The 24321-nt window shown below is 45.8% G+C and overlaps 3 protein-coding genes across 3 annotated transcripts; 2 read left to right on the top strand and 1 right to left on the bottom strand.

The window, feature by feature from the left end:
- The first annotated feature begins 6479 nt into the window (after positions 1–6479).
- Positions 6480–13694, top strand: LOC119357070 (vacuolar protein sorting-associated protein 41 homolog). The gene is made up of 19 exons (XM_037624055.1): positions 6480–6885; positions 7607–7876; positions 7960–8139; positions 8528–8791; positions 8867–8999; positions 9088–9178; positions 9337–9439; positions 9983–10086; positions 10202–10295; positions 10964–11119; positions 11211–11273; positions 11396–11461; positions 11669–11869; positions 12004–12081; positions 12152–12271; positions 12378–12458; positions 12547–12632; positions 12830–12911; positions 12987–13694. Exons 1-19 carry the CDS (start codon positions 6613–6615, stop codon positions 13383–13385), a joined length of 2844 nt encoding a protein of 947 aa, XP_037479952.1. The 5' UTR covers positions 6480–6612; the 3' UTR covers positions 13386–13694.
- Positions 13695–14003: 309 nt separating this feature from the next.
- On the bottom strand, positions 14004–16246 carry LOC119357072 (ubiquinone biosynthesis protein COQ4 homolog, mitochondrial-like). The gene is made up of 3 exons (XM_037624057.1): positions 16142–16246; positions 15605–15788; positions 14004–14712 (listed from the first exon to the last, which is right to left on the bottom strand). Exons 2-3 carry the CDS (start codon positions 15782–15784, stop codon positions 14206–14208), a joined length of 687 nt encoding a protein of 228 aa, XP_037479954.1. The 5' UTR covers positions 15785–15788; positions 16142–16246; the 3' UTR covers positions 14004–14205.
- Positions 16247–16382: 136 nt separating this feature from the next.
- On the top strand, positions 16383–18420 carry LOC119357071 (small glutamine-rich tetratricopeptide repeat-containing protein 2-like). Its single transcript, XM_037624056.1, has 5 exons — positions 16383–16842; positions 16958–17007; positions 17111–17198; positions 17900–18016; positions 18096–18420. Exons 1-5 carry the CDS (start codon positions 16399–16401, stop codon positions 18150–18152), a joined length of 756 nt encoding a protein of 251 aa, XP_037479953.1. The 5' UTR covers positions 16383–16398; the 3' UTR covers positions 18153–18420.
- The last annotated feature ends 5901 nt before the right edge of the window (positions 18421–24321 follow it).

The following is a 24321-nucleotide window of genomic DNA, read 5'->3' as shown; positions in this document are numbered from 1 at the left end:
GGAGAAGATGGTTGTGCTGCCGGGTAACCAGGTGCGCTCTCTCTCGACGGCAGCGCACCTAGACCTAGATTACCCATGCTCACACTAGGAGGGGTGGGGTACTAGATTGTGCTTCTACATGGGCTGCATTCGGCTGCCAGGCCCGATTAACCAGAATCCTCGGGTTTTTCTACCGGAATAGCGTTCCTCAAGGACAGTCGGTCAGTTATCCATAGAACGACCAGTGATAGTCAGATCATTTGATCGAACGGTGGGAAAGTCACATGGCGTGAGATGACTCGACAGTGCTCCAGTTTTGCTGTCCTTAATTGGCATATTGGGGCTAGAATTGCCTAAACTAGCTCACCTTTTTTAAAATATGGACATATCCATTTCCATTTCTATATTTTTTTGTCTAAATCTCATGCCATATTTGTTTTGTGTTTGCAAAATAAATTTGTATACCTTCCATTTCATTTTAGTTCAGATGCGGATGTTTTGAATGCAAACAGGCATTTTCTCGAATACGAATGTCAGATATTTCCTGATCATTCATCACGACTTTTCGCCATTTGTCTCGTGGGAGGTGCTTTTACAGCGGCGGTCATGTTGCAAATTTGAAAAAAAAATCAATGTCAAATAAGGAAGCAGATTTTAAGAAAGTGTCAAATAAGGAATTCTCTCTAAGAGATGATGGTGTTCTTCGTTGCTCCTCGTCCTGGCTTGGCTTGTGGGGTCCGTTTGGATGGTGCCTAGAACCCATACTCTGATTTAATAACGCGGTCAGCTCTTCTTTTACAAAGACTAGAAGAATGCCCGTGCGTTGCAACGGGGCCACATTAACTTTAAGAGTTCAATATTACGACATTGGCGACCTTTTTTACCATCAAATCCTCACACACACAGACACACACTCTCTCTTCCTCTTCCTCACTCTCTATCCCCCTCTCCCTCTCTCTAACACACACACATATCCATCTTATTGGGTACGGGACCATAATCCATCTATTTCACACATACACGCTAATGCATAACAATATGAATTATGTGTATTATATTTGCCACCAGAACTGAGGGAATTAATTTCATGAAAATCGACCAGCCAAAGCTCCAAGAATACGCGGACGAGGTGGCTCGGGTCGCCGTCGGCGCCGTCCAGCGCGGGCCACGGGCCCGCTTCCAAGTGCACGTGCAATGCACGTCTTCACAAATATTATAACCAGATGTGAGAAATCACATGCATAGAAAAGACATTCTGATAGCAATCCAAATACCATACTCAATTGAATACCTAACCTGGACAATACTCTTATTTCTATGCGCCAGAAAAAATGGAATAGCAAAGCTAAGTATGCCTACATACGCTCAGATTATATATAAGAATCTTGGGTGAACAATTGCAACAAAGCACTAAGCAGCGATAAATTTAAATAAAAAATCCATTAACTATGCAGGCAGCAGGCTTGTTACAACATAGAGAGATAGGAAAATGTCACCTCCAGTAATGTAGCGCAAAGGAGTGGAACGAAGCATGAATGAGCGGTTGTCTGTTCTTCTCCATGTACATGGATCAGCAGTAGAGGCCAAGTATATAAGTACTTGACTGAACTCCACTATTCGTGCACGGAGAGCCATGTCACCTTCTCGCCGCTGCAGCATGGGAGGACGGCTGGTTCACGTGACCCTCCAGCTGGGGGATCCATGGTGGCTGACCGTCGAGCTCGAGGCAGAGAAGTTGAGGGCAGCAATGGCGAGATCCATGCCGGCCAACCGGGCAAAGAGGAGGTCGTCGGGGAGGGACACATCGGCAAGATCCGGTCACCACGCGACCTGAAGACAAACAGTGATTTCCACAAGTTGTAGGCCAGCGGCGTGCTCCATCCCCTGCGATGGGGTGACCATGGCGGTGGCCACAGCTCCTCATGCTCGCCTCAATCTCGGCGACACACCCTTAGTGTAGGAGGCAGCAACGACCTCGATGAAATCATGGCCTCCATCCCGGAACGCATGAAGGACCTCGACCCCGTCGCTACTCCTCCCACCTTAGCCGCACGCGGCAGCGGACCGTGGGTAGGAGGGCAGGCGGCGTCGCCTCGGCTGACGACAGGGAGCAGCATTGATTTCGGGTAGGTGGCATCGCGAGGACGGCCGCGGCCGCGGGGAAGCACCCCGGTCATGCTGCCAGGCCAATCCTTCTCCTCCAATCCCCTATCCCCGAAGATTGCGCCGTCGCCCCGGTCGTGTTGTTTCCATATATTATGCCATTTTTTCCTGTACCTAAACAAACGTGGGTGAGCGGATGGCAGAGTTTTGGTCCATCCTCTAAAATTGCTAAATGCACTTTTGGTGAGGATTATTGTTATAAATGAATTCAATCATGTCGCTCTAAATAAATGGATTCAATCATGTGACTCTAATTACTTCGGATTGTTATGTGCACACTAAGCGGGATGCAGTTAGGAAAGAAAATGTTTTCTAATTAAAGTGATTGAGTGATTTAAGGTAAGGTTAATTAATTTAAATTTGATTTTTAGTGATTGTTAGTAAAGTATGATGCGTCTTTAAAATCTTTTATTTGTTTCCTTAAAATCTATTATTTGTTTCCTAAAGAAATTTGCAATAATGGAAGGTATCGGTTGATTTGAATAAGTTAGTAAATTTAGATCCGTGATTGCGTCCACGTTTGGAAAGTGCTGATTTGCAAGGAAAGAGCTGAGGGGTAAATAAACCGGTGAATAAGAAACCAGCATCGAAAAAAATCTACGACGGTTAACCTACGAAAAAAACCGGACGAAAGTGGTGGGACGAAAAAAAACCTGGAAGCGAGACTACCAACTGCTCCATTAGGAGTAGAGATCGTTGGATCGCGAGCCCGTTGGATTTACCGTGCGTGCAATAGACAACGTCCGACGCAAAATGATGAGTGTGCGACATGGGCCATGGCTGCCTCAGAAGTTTGCAGCATAAATAAATCATGTAGCTTGCGCCTCGAGGTTTGCAACATGACCTCATATTGCAACAAGCTTTTATGTACTAGCAACACAGATCATGTTTTGCTCCGTCTGAAATTGTCATGGCACTAGCGCATGGTAGCAGGATGGCCGACCACACGAGTCACGCAGCGGTGTACGTCGTCGGCGCCATAGCTCCACGACCCATATCACGCCAGCCACGCGTGTCCCCTCTCCCAGTTTCCCTTCGTTGACGTGATCGTGGGACAGAGACGCGGCCCTGCCTGCCTACCTCTCGCTTGCTTGAACACCCCGGGCATGGGACGAGACGCGGTCGTTGGAGCCTCCGTGGCCACGAGCAGCGACCGCGACGTGGCCTCCTTGTCGGCGCCCGCACCGCCCGGATCACGTATTACGTTTTAAAACGGTGGGCGGCCACGCGCGCGCCGCTGCCGGATGATGGGTGGAGCAGAGCAGGTTGTCCCGAGGCCGGGCCCAAGAGGAAGAAGCCGAACGCACAAGCGCGCGATTCCGCTCGACATAATCCAGCACCAATCATTTGAACATTATTCACCACGGGGCCAGCGCCAGCGTGCGTCCGCGAGCTACAACAGACGGAGTAGTAATCAACCACAGCGCCGGTTACCAAAAGGGCAGTGATCTGCGCCGGTGCACCGTCTAGCCCCAACCGTTAGATCCAGTGCGTTCCAACCGTTTGATCTGCTTGTTGACTTCCATCTCCTTCGTCCTCTTCGTGCGCTGCGCAGGCGCCGCCCCCTGCTCGCGTGGATGTCATCCCGGCCGCCGATCGCCACCCCCTCGCCTGGAACTCCTCCCTCCGCCGGTCCCTGCCCTCGTCGCCGGTGCTCGCCGCCCTCGTCGCTGGTGCTCGTCGTCACAGCACACCGTCTTCGCTGGTTCCAGCAGGACGGCGTCGCCATCACGCCCAACGTCCTCTATCCTTGTAGCACCTAGCCGTCGCAGCCATATCACGCCCGTCGCAGCATCACCGTGTCGCCGGCCGCAACTCTGACCGCCGTCGTCGGTGCTCACTGCCCCGAGGTTGCACGAACAAAGGCCGCCCAATCGACGCCATTTAGATGGATGTAGCGAAAACTTCGCCGCTGGTAGCAAAAAATAGCGACGGTTGCAGCAAAATCATTGTCGCCGTCGTCCAGCGTCACATCTGCGCCATTAATGGATGTACCAAATTTTCTCGTTGGTCGTAGCAAAAGCCGATGACCGTTGCAGCAAAATAACCTCCGTCGTCGCGGGGACGTAGCTCCGTCAACGAAACATACAGCCGGATGCAGCTTTTCATGGTAGCAAAAATGTGTCGTTGAATGGATGTAGCAAAAAATGACAACGGTTGCAGCAAATCATCGTCGCCGCCGGCACGAGGTCACAGCTCCGCCATGATGGATGTAGCAAAAACCCTCGCCGGCAGTAGCAAAATCTATCTACTCCTATGGTTGAAGTTTTTTTAGTTGGGCAGTGTCTATTGAAGCTTTTCTATCTATGATTGAAGCTTTTTTCGACTATAGTTGAAGCTTTTTTAGATCACGGATGCAACACTGTATACACGCGGTTCCGGCCATGGCAACAGGTAGTTGTGGCATCTCTGCTCTCCTAGTAGCAGGCAGTCGTTGCAGTTTGATGACGACAGTAGTTTCAGCACCGCCAGTCATCTTTACGTCGGCCCCGATCCATGCCGTTTGAAGCACCGGTGCAAGCAGCTGGTAGCAAAAACATCAAAGCTTCATCATTCGTGGCGACCAAGAAAGAAGGCTGCAAGGGGAAGAAAGGAGAGGATGCAGGGAAGAAGATAAGGTTGTTTGAAAAATAATAATGTGTGGGCCCGTTTGTGTGGGAGATCGCTAGACCCACGATCGAAAGGGATCGCACGATCCGCACGGGTCCGGCCGAAGCTGCCGGCTGGAAACATTTCCCTTGCCAAAATGTATGTCGTCTTGTGTGTTAACGTTTCCCTTTTTTTTTAAAAAAAAGTTGAGTGTTAGCGTTTCCTAGTGTACGTCGATTCAGTCTAAAACATGGTCACGTTCAAATTTTGCTCCATCCGTATCAAAATATATAAGACATTTTGTAAGTTAGTTCAGCCTACCAAAACATCTTATAACCAATCACATACATTTGACTGGCGCAATTTAGAAAAGATATAGGGGACATGGTCGCATGCATGTACAAATAGAGACTCAAAATAGGCGTGCCCGATGTTCTGGCACACTCACGAATGTTTTAGATCAAAATTAGCCAATCCTGGTTGTACATGCTCTTAGGTGGCTGGCATTTCCTTTGGAGCTCTTTATTTCTTTCTTCTCCCTCGTTGTTTGGGCTGCCGGACGACTCCTTAAACCGTGCTTCCCCCCCTCTAGTTCTAGGTGCTTGTAGTGTGGCTTGTATTGTAAGCCATGTTCTCATCACCCTTGTATTTTTTTGGTTGCTGGTGTTTCTTTGTGCTTTGTCAGTGACATTGGATATTATCCCGTTGGCTGAATCCTACAGTTTCTTTAACTCAAATATGATTTCGTATCGAGTCTTTATTTCTAGAACATTCTCTTTTTTTATTAACATCTCACAACTTCCTTCACTTTGGTCCACCTCGACAAATATGTTAGGGACAACCACTCTCTAGGCATTGATGGCAGATCCAGAGCTTGATGATTGCCGAGCGGTGAAGCTTGATCACGCCGTGCCCGCCTGTCACAAGGCAGGGGAAGCAGACTGCACCCTCGTAGACATGAGACGATTGTTGTGCTAGTGCTGGTAGTGGATTTGCCATTGCCTCTAATAACTTTTAGATTGATATATTTGCATAAGTTACTCTTAGTCTCTTATGGCCTTCTCTCCTCTCTCCTGCCAACGTCGTCACTCTCGCTCTTGCTCCGCCGCCTCTCATCTCTCTTCCACTCCACCTCCTGCTCTTGCTTCGTTATCTCGTCACCTCACTCTTTGTTCATTCTTCCTCCTTCACTACCTGCAAAACTAGGCCAAAATCACTGTTTTGATCTTGTCGGAAAACTTTAGCACTATGTGAACCCTTTAGGCCTTATACAATGCTAGATGCTTATAGAAAAGTAAACCGGATTTTCTTAAAAGTACGGATGCCTATTTCTACAGAAGAGACGCCTAACTAAGCATTTATCCTGTACAAATAAGTATTGGTGCTTAAAAAAAAATCTAGTCTCTAAGCATCTTGCATTGTATAAGGCCTCAGGGCTCGACAGCTACGACGGCACTCTTACACATAAATAGGATCCATCCAACTAAACATCCACGGTGAGTCGTAAGCAGGACACAGCTACAAGCCTGCCTGTCCGTGTCCATATCAGCGTATTAGTTTCAGCCCGGATCGCCATCGCCAATGGCCACGCTTCCAATCTAGGAGTACTCCGAATCCACTGACCACTGGACGCGGCCCGAACTCGACACCGGCTCGAGCCCGACTCGACCGTTCTCCCTTTTTGTCTACCGGACCGCTTCGGTTCGGAACTTCGGATTATCGAAGTCAAGGCCGTAACGACAAGCCGATAGACGGACGCCAATCCAAGCACGAGCCAGCACTTTTTACGGTTTCAACCCTCACCTTTTCGCGAATTCCACCTCCCCGAACGAGGGATCTCGCCGCCGCCGTGATCCCCCCGCGCGGCGAGGAGGGAGGAGGATGTCGTCCGCCGCGCGGCGCGCCAGCCACCCGGCGCTGGTGAACGGGGACGGGGAGTACGGGCGGGAGGACGAGGATGAGGAGGAGGAGGAGGAGGGGGAGGAGGGGGACGAGCCGGAGGAGGAGCCGCGGCTCAAGTACCAGCGGCTGGGCGGGAGCGTGCCGGCGATCCTCTCCACCGACGCCGCCGCCGCCATCGCCGTCACCGACCGCGCCGTCCTGCTCGGCACCCACGACGGCACCCTCCACATCCTCGACTTCCAGGGCAACCAGGTACGCCACCGCTCGCTTGCTGTTGCGGAATTGGGGGCGTTCGTGGCGTGGCTCGCCATTGGATTGTCCCTGAGAGCCTGCTCTTAGCATCTATATGCGCTCATAGCATTGGCCTGCCTCTGCACAACTATACTAGCCAATTGGGCGAGAGACGTTTCGAGAGCGGAATTTTGGGGGGCGATTGTAAGCTTCCGCTGCGGAGATTTATGGATGCAGACAGCGTTTGGGCGGCGGAATTTTGAGGGATTACTTGTGATGACTATGCTGAAATCCTATCCTATGAGTCAGAGTCGACATGGTTAAATGAGCTAACTAAAAGAGTGAAAACTGTCTGCATCAAAAGCTTCTGCAACTTTTCATCAGATAACAAATACAGTAGCTGCTAGCTTCACCATGGGTTGTTATCTGAAAAAAAAAACATCATTACTGTTTGAATCCATGCTAGATAACATTGGTAGTAATGATCATGTTGCTGTAAGCGTGAATATAGCTTCACCGTTTCTGTCAAAAGAAAGGGTTCATGGAAATCATATAGGGAAAAAGTGGTATGCGATATGTGAAGTGAAGCCTGTGTTCTGATGCCTTCATCATCCACGTATATTCCGTCTCTACAAATGCCATATCCTTTATGTTGGCACCCCTACTAATCTATTGTCAAATGCCATATTCTTTATGTTGATACTAATCTATTGTCATCTATTTGTTTCAATATGTTTTTTAGTCAAAGGAGATCAAGGCTCACACAGCAACCATTAATGACATCAGTTTTGAAGATCGTGAATATATAGGAAGCTGCTCAGATGACGGCACAGTAGTAATAAGCAACCTCTTCACTGATGAGAAACTCAAGTTTGAGTACCATCGCCCCATGAAAGCAATTGCTTTAGACCCTCAGTACTCCCGGAGCAACAATAGATTTGCTACAGGTGGCTTAGCAGGTCAAGTACTTGTGCTGACAAAGAAGAGTTGGGTGTCAGGCTATAACAAAAAGGTGCACCTTCATTCTTGGGATAAAAATACGATCTGATTGATCAATTTGCTCTAATGGCTGTTATCTCGTATCCTTATCTTTAGGTTCTGCGTGAGGGTGAAGGGCCGATCCATTCTATGAAGTGGAGGACAGATCTTCTTGCCTGGGCTAATGATGCAGGGGTGAAAGTGCATGATATGAAAACGGACAGAGGAATTGCATTCATAGAGAAACCAAAAGGAATTCCTCGGCCAGAGGTTTTACTTCCTCACTTGGTCTGGCAGGTAAATAATGTTTTGATTCAAGATATATAGTTTATTTCAATCAGCTCAGTTTGAACATCTCAATCTGGTTAGCAGAAAAATACTACTACTTAGGTTGCAAAAGGAAAAGCAAACATTTAAATTTTTCGCTGATGTGTGCGATAAGGGGTCATAGTTTCCTTCCTCTGTAATCTGGGTCACACAGTGCAAGACAGAGGATGTTGACCAAAACAAGAGGAATAAGAATGGCTGGAACATACTGTTTGTTATGTTTAGGAGCATAATACATGCTTTGTTTTATTAGGAATAAGGCTATATGCACCTTGCCACTCGGCATATGACTTGCACGACAGATTGCATGGAAACTGTACATACATGGTTGCATACTGATTGATTTTTCCATATGTAGGACGACACAGTTTTAGTTATTGGGTGGGGAACAAGTGTCAAGATTGCTGCAATTCGAACAGATTCATCTCAAGGACTCAATGGAATGCAAAGGAGTATTTCAGCAGCAAGTTCTGAGAAGTATGTTGATATTGTGGGCTCTTTCCAAACTGGCTACCACATATCTGGAATTGCTCCATTTGGCGATCTTTTGGTTATGCTTGCTTATATCCCCGAAGAGGATGATGGAGATAAAAAAATTAGTACTTCTGTTTCTTCACGCCAGGTAAACACCACTGCTTGTCCTCGTATTACCCTTTACCACATTGATATATTTCCATTATGTCTGAACATTTTGTAGGGAACAGCGCAGCGTCCAGAAATACATCTTGTATCATGGAAAAATGATGTGCTTACTACTGATGCTCTGCCCATTCATGGTTATGAGCACTATAAGGCAAAGGATTACACTCTCGCTCATGCACCTTTCTCAGGTTTGGTGGACTGCTGAACAGTGAATGGACATTTCTTCACTCTTCACTGGAATTTCTATAATGAGGGAACACTTGTTTTGTGATCCAGGAAGTAGCAATGCGGGTGGACAGTGGGCTGCTGGCGATGAACCGCTGTATTACATCGTCTCTCCTAAGGATATTGTGGTAGCAAAGCCAAGGTTCGTTAAAATGTTGCAGACCTAGAGTGCATATTAGCCCCTTGTTCTACAATTGTTAATTAAACAAGCCAATGGTTATTTATAAAGCGTTATGTTTTCTGAAATTGTGGTGATCTTCATTGGCAATTTTTCTCTGATTGCACGTGCCTTCTAATTAGAGATACTGAAGACCATATTGCGTGGCTTCTTCAACATGGTTGGCATGAAAAGGCATTGGCTGCAGTTGAAGCAGGACAAGGGAGGACTGAGCTTCTTGATGAGGTAAAGTAGCAATGCCAAGTTTGATTAGTAAATGGAGTACAGTGCATCAGCATTATTTGTCTGATGACGAGGATGCTTTTATTTATTTATTAGGAACCTAGAAATTGGCATTTTTAAGGAGCCAGTATTACGTTGGTTGTGTTCACTCTATTGTTGACCTCATGTACAACTTAGCCATCCCATCTGAAAATAATGAGACCTCTGTCACTGAGCAATACGTGTTTCTATTCAAAATAATCCATCTTTAGACATTATTTTAGAAAACCTTTAGACCTTTTGAGTGTCATGAGCTAAGGTGACCATAACATTGGAAATGATAAATGAGACGCTGAAATACATGTTCCCTTCTTAAATCCCATCTATATGCATTCTTCTTTTCAATTCATTTTTCAGAAAGTTGTAAGCGTGTTATGTTTAACCATGTAATTGGTCTATCGTATGTGGGTCAGTTTTTAGGAAGGGTGGCTCTAACTATGAAAAGGAGATCTAACCACACAAGGAATAGTTGAATTATTATTAAATTTTGTTCATTCAATTTTGTAGGTGGGCACAAGATACCTTGATCACTTGATCATTGAAAGAAAATATGCTGAAGCAGCGCAACTCTGTCCAAAGTTACTGCGAGGATCTCCTTCAGCATGGGAGAGGTGAGATAATTATGTAGACACATTTCTCACCCAGAGAAGGAGTTGTTTTCCATGGGCACTATCTGTGTTAATCATACATGTTTTACATCTAATAACAATAACTTACCTGCCACAGGTGGGTCTTTCACTTTGCTCATCTCCGCCAGCTTCCTGTGTTGATCCCTTACATACCCATAGAGAATCCACAGCTGAGTGATACCGCTTATGAGGTACCTGTACTAGTTTTTGTTAGTTGTAATCCTTGTGTTATATTTTACTTAGCTAGGGAGTAGTAGTACAGGTCAGCTAGAGCTTCCTTAGGGCTACTTTGATTCATAGGATTCTTACAGGATTTTCATAGGATTGTGATTCTATGGAATTGGAATTTTTTCTCTATAGATGTTGTTTGATTCATATGAATGCAATCCTTAGGAATCATTCCTATGGAACTTTCCCTTTTCTATTTGGTAGGAAATTTTGCATGAATTCTAAGCTCTTGGAAAATTCCTACGCTTCCATCAAACACACACTTGCTCCAATTCCTTTGTCTTGCAATTTCATTGGATTCAGATGGGCAGGGCATATTAATCCTCCATTTTTCCTATCCTCTGAATTAAAGGAGCCCTTAGTCAGTAAGATAGTGAATGCAGCTGCTCAGCTAGTAGTAGTCAATTTGCCTTTTGCATGTACTAGCAACTGCTAGAGCTGCATGGTCGGTTCAGCATTAGCAACCGACTTGCCCTGACTATTTATATGCCTCAAGGCAACAATACAAGTAACAGCTCCAGAAAAACACTATCCTGTGTTCGGCCCCTGCTCATCTCTGCTTCTAACAGTTTTTTGCTTGTTCTTTCCAAACCTATCTATTTGTAATGATATTCTAATGTGGTCTATGTAGGTTGCTCTTGTAGCTTTAACTACCAATGCGTCTTTTCACGAACTTCTCTTGACTACAATAAAAAGTTGGCCAACTACATTATACTCTGCTTCACCAGTCATATCTGCTATTGAGCCACAGCTCAATTCCTCATCGATGACTGGCTCATTAAAAGAGGTGGGTCGGAATATTGTTTACTGGATGTCGAAAGACAGTAATTTATTTATTTGAGCTGGAGGTTGGTATCTTGATCTTGTCTGCTTTGTAGGCTTTAGCTGAGTTGTACGTGATCAACAGTCAATATGAAAAGGCCCTTTCTCTCTTCGCTGAAGTAAGTACATCCTAGATTGTAACAGTTAAGAGCTCCATTCTACATTTGAGTTATAAAAGGAGCAGTTCCTGCATTTTTGTTTCTAGGGCATGTTTTTATTGCTAAAACCTTATTTTGTTCAGCTGCTGAAGCCTGAAGTATTTGAGTTTATCGAGAAGCACAGTTTGCATGATGCCATTCATGATAAGGTACAGTGTAAGGATATTGGATGATAAAATTATCGCAAGCATTTGATATTTGTTCGTGACTGAATTTTGTGGAATTTAATGTGGCCATAACGTAGTCTGTGGTCTAATTTAAGTTCCTTATATATAGTTACATTCTACCAAGACATAACGTAGAAAGACAAAGTCTTTCACATGCTCCATTTATTTATTGTTCTTTACGTTCTGCAGGTTGTCAATCTTATGCTATTGGATGGTAAAAGGGCAGTCCATCTATTGATCCAACATCGTGATATCATTCCCCCGTATGAAGTCGTGGAGCAACTGTTGCATGCGAGTAAAAGTTGCGACAGAAAATATCTGTTGCATCAGTATTTGCATGCTTTGTTTGAGGTAGACATACATGCTGGAAAAGATTACCATGATATGCAGGTATGTGGATTCTCATTGGACATACTATCCCTATATATTGTCTGCCCGCTCATTCTTCCCGTTTCCCCTATTTCTGTAACCCCTTGTCTCGTGTTTTGACACAAACTAGTAACTCCAAACTATCTGTTTTGTAGCTGGAGCTTTATGCGGATTATGAGCCAAGGATGTTGCTACCCTTCCTTCGTACCAGCCAGCATTACAGGCTTGACAAGGTCCTAGTCCTAATACTTTTAAAAAAAGTTATTCATTCATTATAGTTAACAATGGCGTGTGGTATTTCAGGCATATGAAATATTTGCACAAAAAGAATTTGTCAAGGAGCAAGTTTTTGTTCTTGGTCGTATGGGAAATGCTAAGGAAGCGCTTTCTACAATTATAAACAAACTGGAAGACATACAGGAGGTCCTAACCTGGCTCTCCTCATTTTCTTATGATATCTTATGCTGTGTTACCCAACTTGAGTCTATGGGTTTGGATTAGAATAACATAATTTTTGAACTGTATGCAGGCCGTTGAATTTGTTACGGAGCAACATGATGATGAATTATGGGACGAACTGATAAGACAGTGCCTCCAAAAGCCTGAAATGGTAATCGAATGAGATGTCTGCTTACTCGTCATGAGATTGATACCATTATATTATATGTCTTACATTTTTTGTTGTGACTGTTGAGCAGGTTGGGATGCTGTTGGAACATACTGTCGGCAATCTTGATCCTCTGTACATTGTCAGTTTGGTTCCAGATGGGCTAGAAATACCCAAGTATGTTTCCCTGGAAGTCCATTTCGCCCAAAGATCACAAGATTGATCCTAGGAAATATTATATACATGACAAAAACCTTACAAAACCAATTTCTTTCGTCATAATTCACCAACAATTTGTGAAAAACTGACAAAGGCACCTCTTAACCCATTCCATTCCTGGTTAAAGTATTTACTGATTATTCACGCTTTGACAGATTGCGGGATCGCCTTGTGAAGATTGTGACAGACTATCGAACAGAAACTTCACTGCGACATGGATGCAACGATATACTAAAGGTCAGCCATCTCCATTTCACTATCCTGGTGTATCTGTCATCCATCTTACATGTTCGCTGACTCTGCCTTCTGTAGGCCGATTGTGTTAATCTTTTGGTCAAATACTACCATGAGGCTCGGCGTGGGGTCTGCATGGCAAGCATGGACGAGGAGGCACAAGGAGCCAGAGTCAATGAAGGATCTTCGCGAACAGGCGACAGATCATCGACTTTACGTAATCTAGAGATGAAATCCAGAACGAGATGTGGTGCTCGATGCTGCCTGTGCTTCGACCCTTTGTCCATCCAGGACATGTCATTCATCGTGTTCTATTGCTGCCATGCGTATCACCAGTCTTGCCTCGAAGGCGGACTGGACTCGATGAAATCAAACAGCAACGCCCGGGACAGCGACGATGGGTCGGAGGACGACGACGGTTCCCCCTCGGGCGAGTCTAGAATGCGGTGTGTGCTGTGCACCACAGCCGCCGCATAAGTTATACTCCCTCATTGAGCTGTCCATATTCTGATGTGTTGTGTTGTAAGTTTTGAGCCCTGTAATTATTGCATTGCGCTCTTCTGGGGTTGATGCATATGTAACAACAATAGGTTGTTGATTCTTTGAGGGGGAGCTGTGTGCGTCCTCCGCATGGGTTTTCTGTAAATTTGGCGCGCTACCTGAGTTTGAGCAAGGTTGTAACGGCATTTCTTTTTTCCTCAATGCCACGCTTGCCAGATCATGCAATGTTCATGAAGACTTGTTGTTTTGAAGAAAGTGGGATGAGCAATTTTATTTTTGGTGTAATATATATTTGTTTTCCTATTTGCAAACAACATCTTTCTCCTTGTTTCAAGCTGAAGTATGACTCTGGTGTATCTGAGATTCAGCCATTTTAATCGACACCGAGATTCCGCGATCAGAAGTGTAATACACTGATTCAAAATTACAATATACTCCCTCCGTTCCTAAATACTTGTCTTTTTAGAGATTTCAACAAGTGACTACATACGGCGCAAAATGAGTGAATCTACATTTTAAAATATGTCTACATACATCCGAATGTTGAGTCCATTTGAAATGCCTAGAAAGACAAGTATTTGGGAACGGAGGGAGTAGAATATTATAAGTCGTTCGAGCAAACCGAGAAGATATACCATACAAGTAGTTTGTGGTCAACATTGCATATTACCTTACGAAGCAACATCCAACAGCTACCATACCCTATTTACTTGTTAACAAAGAGAAACTGACAACAAGCAAGGCTGAGAAACCAAAGATACAGACGTTTTTATGCAAAAATGCACTGGCCTAAAGTCTAAGCACTGCTCGTCGCCTTGGGATCCGGGCATGGCACGATCCCCCAGTTCCTCCTCACCTCCTCCAGATCTTCATGGAAGTGCTTCTCATAGTACACGGACATCAGATCAGTAGCCTTGACACCTGCCTTGGTCGCCCATGGGAGATAGTGCTGGAAGAACAGCCTCCTCTGCTTCTCGCTGAACCTCGCGGAGCCCCCGACGACAGAGAGCATGCACATCGGGAGGAACATCTGCTCGAACTCGATCACCTTGAGAGCAGTCTCACCGATCAGGTTGGTCGGGAGGCCGAACAGCACGTGCCAGAAGTCATGCACCTCACGGGCACGGGTCGCGACAAAGGCAAGGTCGTCGGTTTCCATGAAGCGAACTGGTGGACGGTCGTCTGGCGAGAAGTTCCTTGATCCCATGAACTGAGCATAGGCAGCACCGAACGTGTTCTCAGGCATGTCCCAGGCGTGTGAAACCCGAGTGGATATAACCCGAGGACGCTCGAAAAGAATTTCCTGTAGGAGCATGCTATTTTAGTTAGACTGGAAAGAAGTCCACAGACAAATGGATATAACTGTATCTTCAGTTTGCCACGTATATACAAATTGCATCGAACTGGTAAAAGACAGTGTGCCTCAGATAACAGTAACAATGGATATTCAAGCTAAGAAGCTTAGACTCCAGCTAAATAGGAACATAATTTGGAAATTTAATCCAATGAAGAATGAACAGTATAGCCATAAAAGTAAAAGGAACCAATGTACAACAAATGCTTCATATGAACCCTGTATATCTATCAAATCCTTTGTAGATTATGTCCACTGTCCGAAACAAACCACATACTAACAGGAAAAGTACATATTCTACAACGAACCAATGTACAACAAGCTATTTTAGACATGAAGGAAGTCCATAGACAGAGGGATAGAACTGTATCTTCAGTTTGCCATGTATATGCAAATTGCATCAAACTGGTAAAAGACAGTGTGCAGTTGCCTCAGACAGTAATAACAATGGATATTCAAGTTGTTTAGAAAGTATCTAGAACAAATGGTAAACAGAATCCAGTGAACAACACAGCAACAAAAGGAATCAATCTAGAACAAATGCTTCATATAACCCTGTGTTCATATTCAATCTTCTGTGGATTATTTCCACTCTCTGAAACAAACGACATAAACAGGGAAAAACATATATTCTACAACAATAGCATGGGTGAATCAGCAGTTGGCAACCATTTTCAGTTTTGACATGACAAATTACGGTGTTTCAAGAATCGAGCAACCATACCTATAAAAATCTAGAAAACATGCTATAGCAAAGGCTCTAAAATGATGGTCTAAGACAGCAACAGAAGTCCAAACATAACAGCACATCCGATTATGATAAGGGAGAGTGTGGGCTTACCCTGCCTTCGGCGCTGTTCTTCATGCGCTGGAGCACACGCTCGAACGCTGGCTTCCCGGTGGTCTCCCCAAGCGCAGCTATCAGATCAGCTCTCTTTGGATCAAGCAAGGCCCCGAATGCCGAACCAACTGCAACAGCCGCCTGCTGCCAGCCCTTGAGGTTCACACGCGCCGCCAACATGACGCTGCAAACACCAAGACACAGAAGATAAGAACTCTACAACAGCATCATACGAGTACGGCAGCCACATAGTTAAACAGTGATGGGAGAGGCGTTTCATCAAACAGCTAGAGGGCGTGATCACAAACGCCGGCGCGCCAACACCGCGTGGCCTGCGGAGGCGGTCGGGCTCAGCGACGATCCGAGCTGAGAAGCGCGCGCGCGAAGAAGAAGAAGAAGACGCCGCATCGCGGCGGAGCAAGCAGTCGAACCGATCACAGCTCCTCCGTTCCGTTCATCACGCTCGACATCCCACGAAACCGCGGAGAGAAAAGTCCCGATGGGAGCCGAGAGGAATGTGAGCACAGGGGTGGATACCTTGCGGGAAAACGCCGCGGGCCGGAGAGGGATTCGCCGGAGGAGGCGGCGGCGGCGGCGTAGAGAGAGTCCCCAGTTGTTTACTTGTTTATGCCTGGATGGCCTGGACGGGAGGGTGTTTCCGCAAAAGCGCCCACCGCTTCGACGCGAGCGGCCGGGCCCAGCGCCACGTCGACGCATGCGAAATTGCGGAAAAACCCTTAGTTTATTAAGCTAGCCTCGCCCACTGTCCAAGCCGTTGCATCATCTACTCCTACATGGCGACGGCGATGGCCGTGGCGGGAGCAGCCTGCGCCTCCCGGCCGCCGCGCCGGCGAGGACCCGCTCCGCCGGGCGCCGCGGCGGGGGCGGTGGAGATACGGGTCTGCACGAACCGCACGTGCGCGCGGCAGGGCGGGCGCGAGGTGCTCGCGGCGCTCGAGGGGCTCTCGCCGCCCCCGCCGCGCGTCGACGTGGCGTCCTGCGGGTGCCTGGGCCGCTGCGGGGCCGGGCCCAACGTCGGAGCCACAGTCCCGGGCCGCGGCAACGCCGTGTTCGGCCACGTGGGCACGGCGGCCCGCGCCGCGCGGCTCCTGGAGCACCTCCTCGGCGCCGCCGAGTTCGACGCCGCCGCGGGGCTCGCCGCGCTGGCCCTACGGGAGAAGGCCGAGGCCGCCCTCGCCGACGGGGACGCCGCCCAGGCGGAGGACCTCTTCACCGAGGTCCGTGCCTGCGTGCTCTGCTGTCTGTCTCCTTTCTCTTCAGAAGAATGCCATGGACAGAGCTGCTTGCTATTCTGATTGAGAAATGACCATGGATTGTTTGTGCTGGCTGTAGAGCATCGCAATGGATGCTCCTGGTGGACTGCACCTGGCCTACGGAGGCAGGTCTGCTCTGCTCTGCTGAATTTGGTTGGAGAACTAGCGTCTGACAGTGTAAATGTGAACTATGATGAGCTTGGCATGTGATGGTTTGGTCGCAATTGTGCAGGTGCAAGGCGAGATTGGTGATTGGGGATAGCGCCGGCGCGCTCGCGGATGCAGATGAAGCGATAAGGATAGCTCCCAAATTTCCTCAGGTATCACTTAAATTGAGCTCTTTTGCTTGTTCATGACACTATATCCTTTAGTTAGCTATGGTGTATTGTTTATGAATTGGATGGCTCAGAGTGGCCATCTTCTGTCACCGATAACTTTGTGCCGATAGCTTTGCGTTAACAAGCAAGTTCAGGTTGGGGAAAGCCAGGGTGGGTACCTATGACAGTAAAGTGAACTGAATAAACCCTTTAGTATGCCTGACCATGAGCCCATGAATTACAAAATCGAGAGTGGTGATTACGAGATGAATCTGATGATTAACTTATCTGTCCACATAGTGTGAGATCATGTTCACTTGTATGATATCAAAGGCAGTGTAATCTCATACATACATCTGCGAGGCTGCACTATGTACCGATAAATGTGGCCCTGATAACACAACTGTAATCATGGACCTAGGTTAGTAAGCTCCATTTGAAGCTTTGAGACATCACAGATTTAATGCTTTTGAACCGCCCAAGTATCTTGTCTTTTTTCTCTTTATCTTGCAGACTGTTGTGAAAATATCCTTGTGCATAGCTTGGCTCTGAATGTGTAATGTGTCCATGTTGTTGTTCTCTTTTATGGCCGTTTATTGGACAACTATACACACTTAAAATTTGGTGCTTGCCTTTCTTGATAAAAGCTGCATGTAACCTTCCTGTCTCTGAAGCATCAACTCTTGCGGGCAATATTTATGCAGTGTCACTTGTTGCGAGGGGACGCGCTGTTTGCAATGGGAGAGTACCACTACGCAGAGGATGCGTATGCACGCGCCTTGGATCTTGACCCATCTATTCGTCGCTCCAAGTCTTTCAAGGTTTTGGCATTTCATGGTTCCAATTGCAGTCACATGATTTAGCGCTGCGGACTTTCTATTCTGACACTCCCTTGTCCAGGCCCGCTTGGAAAAGCTACGGGAGAAGCTTGTCAGTGTCAGCAGTAGTTCGTCATAGTTGAGACTGAAAACTGCACTTGGAAGATGAGATGAAAAGGTTCATCTAGCAAGAAATGTATGTATAGCTTGTGGGTTCACCAGTCTATATAAATTCTCAATGCAACCTCTCTCGAAGTGTCAGCTTTGCTCGTTCATTTTAACATCATGCAGTGTACAGTGATATTCCGTTGACTCCTTAGAAGAAGAGACGATATGTTGTTGTGTCCATGTACTTTTGAACTTGATCTATCATATTTGAAATAATAAATATAACAAATTCAGATGTAGGCTATGGAGTTAATCTTTATTGCTTCCCTTCCCATTTGTGAAGTAGTATTTGGCTGGCTATACCAATACTGGCATTGATTTTAGGATTTTATTCAGATTAAGATTACTTTAAAGCCAAACAAATTGGATACAAAGGAAATATGATTTTGTAGCGACGCAATTCCTTGATAACTTTATAACACAGTATGGTAGATGTGGCGACTAGAAAGACAAGTCAGTATTATAGCTAGCACACGATGATAATACTCCCTCTGTCTCAAAATTCTTGTCTTAGATTTATCTAAATACGGATGTATCAAGTTACGTTTTAGTATTAGATACATCCGTATCTAGACAAATTTAAGACAAGAATTTTGGGACGGAGGGAGTAATAGGTAGGCAGCCTCCGTGAGGTGGATGCCGTACGTCCCAGACCAGCTGGTACTTCTCCGGGCCGCCGCACTCGCTTGCTCCGGCCATGCCGCACCTCTTCCCGTTGTTCTAGTTGTAGTTCATCGTGGGCGAGATCGGCGGCAACCAAGTCAAATTGAATGTCACATTTTTGCACTATTTGTTCAAAGGGGCCTTAAGATAACTGTTAACCAAGTCACTATAAGGGGCTCCTTATGGCTTCTTCTATCTAACTTTATCTAATATATGTACATCATATCTTCTAGGCATTCCACCGACATTCGAATTTGGTCATGTTACTCATGTATAGTATGAATTGCGTTTAATGTCAATATTATTTAATGTACATGCTAACTAATCTATGACTCGTAAAAATATATTAATCCAGGACTACCATGGCGCACATATCCTTCATAATATCTTTGTCGGTGAACATCTGGCACAACTCTCATGCGCCTCAGTTTTCACCAATCAATCTAGATACTTGTCCCCGAGAACGCCACGTGTAACTCGATTGTTTGTCACGCAACACGAAGTGATGGGATGCATGAATTTTACATTGTAAATATGTATCTCGGTTGATCGATGGAACAAAAGGACAAAGAAATACATGTGTCATCTGGTCGATGGCCTGGTCAAGGCAATGCAGACCTTCCGTAAAATTGAGGGTCATGCACCTACCTCGGAAGGAGAATTGATTCAGGACCACTCCCTCTGCTTGGTCTTTGCTCATCCTCTCATTACCACCCAATGTGAACTATATATAGCCCAGTTAGTAAATCGTTAGCCACAACGAGGAGAAAGCAGACCTTGCATATTGCGTCAATCATGGCGATGAAGAAATTCTCGTTGTTCATGGGGCTGCTCATGCTTGTGTTGTTTCCAGTGTTGTCGCGACAAGATGGTTTTGATCAACGGGTGGCATTGCAAGAGACTAAGATTAGTGTAGCCACATTGACACTTGACGCCAAGCTCTCCATAGCAGAAGCCTCAAGGCTCGGTAATAGCATTGACCCAGACACACTATCTTCGGTGGTGAAGATGCCTTGTACAAGAACATCAGTGAGTGCATTTCCAACATCCCTGGTGATAACATTAAATGATACTCCCTCAAATGGATGTATCTAGCACCAAGTAATCGCTAGATACTCCCTCCGTCCGAAAAAGTTTGTCCCTCAAATGGATGACGAAGGACTTACCTTTTCCAATGAACACCTTCCCATGGAACACTGTTCAGGGCTTTAGGCTAAGCACATACTCCCTCCGTCCGAAAAAGCTGTGTTCCATGAGAAGGTGTTCATTGGAAAAGGCAAGCCCTTCGTCACATTAAAGTCTGATCCCTCCAACCCTGCTGTTATCGTGTGGAATGACACCTCCATGACCAAGGGCAAGGATGGCATGCTCCTCGGCTCCAATGGTAGTAGCACTGTTTCCATAGAGTCTGACTATTTCATTGCCTATGGTATTATCATCAAGAATGATGCACTTCCCGCCAAGGCGGGCGGCAAACAAGTGTAGGCCACTGCATTCAGTGTCATGGGCACAAAGGCAATTTTCTATAACTGCACCATCGAGGCCGACCAGGGAGCCTTGTATGACCATGAGGGACTCCACTACTTCAAGGCCTCTACAATCAAGGGAAGTGTTGACTTTATCTTCGGATCCGCATGATCGTTGTATGAAGACTGTAGCATCATCTCTACTAACAAGGATATCACCGACATGGAAGTGGCACAATAGGGTCGGGCCAGCGAGAGCCGTATCAACAGTGAGAGCGGTTTCTCCTTCAAGAATTGTACCATCAAGGGTGAGGGGAAACCAGTATTCTTAGGAACGGCATGGGGGAACTTCTCGCACGTTGTGTAATCTTCCACTGAGATGGACAGTAAAATCATTCCCATCAGATGGGGAAAGGGGAATATGCAAAAAACATGAAAAGGGGAATATGCAAAAGCCTAAGAGGTACTTATATCCCTTTTCCCATTTGACGACGGGCGTGGGTACGATTTCACTTTTGTTTCTCCGCCCTTGACGTCCGCACCGAGCCCCTCTCCCTCGACCATCTCTTCGCCCTCATGTCCAACTTCGATCAGAGGGTCGAACTATTCTAGGGCGCTGATGGCAACTTCAAATCGTCCGCTAATGCCGCTACTCGTGGTGGCCGTGGTCCACCCAAGGGCTACCGTGGCAAACCGCGAAGTAACTGGTGGATCGCGCGACGGCGGTGGCGCTGGTTATAACCAGCAGGGAGGAGGTGCTGGCTACAACAGGCCATGACAAGGTATTGACGTTAAACCAAATCTTTCAGTGGCGACACAATTCCTTGATAACTTTATAACACTGACTGAGTATGCTGTGGCAACTATAAAGTTGAACTTAATATTCTAGCGAACGGAATCACAATGCCAACTTAGCATAACTGCAAATTACCTTACCTTACTAACACTAGCAAATTAAATGACAACACATAATAACCTAATAACTGAAGAGTATAACAAATTAAATCACATTAATCTCATCACATAGCCTAATAGTTCGACATAGTACAAGTTCAGTCTTGCTCTCTTGTCTGTACGTTGAGGTAGAGGATTGCTCAGTTTACGAAGAGAGCAAATAACTCAGAAAGAAGCACATCCATTATATATAGCCTGACAATTCAGCTCAACACCTAAAATTATGAGTGAATATCCATGCTCTCGAAACAAACGGTTGATACGACAACAAAATCATCAACATTTTGCTTTGTTGCCAAGTAATAATGGGTTTGCCGACCAAAAGAAAAGAACGAAACCGATCTGTCAACCAGTCATATCCAGCAACAGTTGCACATGACAACTGATTTTCTTTTTGTCTTTCAGAAAACAGCTGCAGAGGAGAAGAGCAACCAGGGACCATCACGGCACAGATCAAACAAATAGTCTTCTTTCTTTATAAAAGGGATCCATTAGTAATTTTCGGTTGTATGAACATTTTCACTTGATGTTGCAAGCTACTAAGGCTGAACTTACTTTTTTTATTTGTTGCAGAAGGCTGAACTTACTCTCTTTTATGGTGTGCAACTAAGTCTGTAACTAGGTTATATATGAAAACCTTCCGATGAGAATGGTTGGATGCTGGTGGTTGACGTGGCGACCGAGGAGCACCACATGCATCGTTTTCCGGTCGAGGACAACGAGTACTTCCTGGCCTTCGATCCGCTGGTGAACTTGTGCCATGCCCTGCATATGGTGGGCCCTTGCTCGAAACTCCAGTTCTAGGTTATGTCACTGCCACCGGCCGAGTACGACGACAACAAGCTATGCTGGGATCTGAGCTACAGCTTCTACACCGACGACGACCGGTGGGTCACCTCGGCGAGCACCTGGTTTGACGATGGCAAGAATGGGTTGTGCTTCAGATGTGGGGATGTCTTGTTCAAGCATGGCACGAGAGGACGCTCGCCAGAGCCGTTCCCAGATGCCGATTGTCCTCCATGCGGCCAACAACTTGAGCTGCCGCCGACGCCGCCGAACTGCAAACGGAACCTTTTCGTGGTTATCGCCCCAGCCTGCTCTTATCTCTCACCTTGGCGACGTCGCCATTGCCTTCATACGCCGAATCGACGAGACAACATTACACTACGCCAACAGGAATGAAAACATCACGCATACGCTGAGCTAAGTCAAATTTGCTGACAAGCTTCAACACATCTTGAATGATAGCATGCATGACTCACTGGCCATTGAGCCCGGAGGTTCTCCCAGCATCAACACATCTCACAGCGCAAGCCATACTCGCCATAAACATTCCATAGTTGCATTACTGTGACTTGAAGCTTTCCTATTGGTAGTACATTATATTGTTTTAGGAGTTCTCTCTATTAGTAGAGCTCATGGGGAATTGTCTTTCCCTTTTGATGATACTATTTAAGGAAATGTTGTTAAGTGTTAATGATAATCATTTGCCCTTTCCTATTGTTGCGGTTGATCATCTGCTTTTTTTTGAGACACTCTTTCTAAGCTTTTATTCAACCTCCATAATGTTTACATGTAAAAATTGAAGCTCTGCAGGTTGGCCTAACCAAACATGGCGACCAAGCCCGAAAGTTAAAGAATGCCTAGCGAGATTGTGAGCCTCGAAATTTGAGCTCCTAAACTCATGAATGATATTACAATCAGCAAAACCCCTAGATAGGTCTATGATTTCTTGTACGATAGCTCCATACTCCGCCGCAGAATTTTGCTTGATGTCCTTCACCACCGTCTTGTCGATCATCTGGTGTCACTAATATTAGTGTATTGAAAGGTGTTTATATCTCCTTAAAATGTTTAAACAACCTGTCGAGGCAGCTCAAAGCCCAAATAGAACAATTGTTCTACGGTATGGGGCTTTTAAAAAAGGGATGATTGGTGCCTACTATTGACATGGAGCTTTTAGCAAATTTAGTGTCGAAGCATTTCCCAAACAGTGGTCAGCACCAATTTCGCGGGATTCAGGTTCCATTAGCGCCAACATCAACACCTGGTTTCCTATTGCTTATGGCGTTTTCCTTTTTCTTATCTTATCTCCCAGTTTCAGCTACCTGATGAAATTCCATCCATTTGCTCCTCTGTTTTGAGAAATGCCAGGTCTTTATTTTCTGTCCAGATTTCGTGCACAGGTCCTCGTATCACCCACCGACCACGGTTTTCTTTGTGTGAACCTTGCAATTCTGGTTTTCGGAGCTGACCGGGCCAAGATCGGGCACCAAGTTGGCACCTTGCTGGCATTCCAAACCAGCTTAGCTAAAGGAAAAATAGTATGGTCTTTCGTGACACAAGAGGTTACAATCACTTTTTTAGTACTGTGGGACAAGAGAAGATATCTGAAAATTTAGCACATGCAAGATGAGTTTCAGAAACGTTTTTAGCACACTCCACCTGATTTGAAAAAGGAAATAGGAAAACAGGGAACCTTGGCTTGCCTGTGCAGATTGTGATGTTTAATTGAATTTCTTCCCGTGTGCAGTGTATGGAAGCAGAACTCTTTAGGTTGCGCGCGTGAATTGGTCTCCCCTGTCCACTTCGAGTTGGTAAAAACAGTTTCCTGCCCTAGTCGCTTGCCCAATGACAGCATTAATGCGTCTGTGGTGAGATTTGAAAATGGTATCTCCACACGACGTTGAATCACTCCCATGAACGGCATTCTGTTACATTCAAAGAATCTGTAAAGATTCTATTGTCCATTTGTGCAGCACATTACACCACAGTAACTCCAAACTAGTCTACCGGCCCTTAGAATGCTTGTTCTGTTTCACAGTTTTTTGTCGTAGCAAAGTAGATAGGAGATTTGATATGTTTTGTGTTCCATATTTCAATATCCGTAGTAAGTATATTATCACAACCTTGTGCACTCTTGTCCTTGAGAACAGAAAAATAGTACTCCCCCTGGACCAAAATAAGTGTCGCAGTTTTGAACTAAGGTTTTGGATTGGAGTTTGAAGGGAGTAGTTTTTAGTATGACTGAAGTTTTCAACTCTTTTTATTTCATAC

The sequence above is a fragment of the Triticum dicoccoides genome, chromosome 2A (genome assembly GCF_002162155.2).
Source record: "Triticum dicoccoides isolate Atlit2015 ecotype Zavitan chromosome 2A, WEW_v2.0, whole genome shotgun sequence".
In the NCBI taxonomy this organism is placed as follows: Eukaryota; Viridiplantae; Streptophyta; class Magnoliopsida; order Poales; family Poaceae; genus Triticum; species Triticum dicoccoides.
The sequence above is the reverse complement of the archived record's forward strand: the minus strand, read 5'-3'. Positions and strand labels throughout refer to the sequence as shown.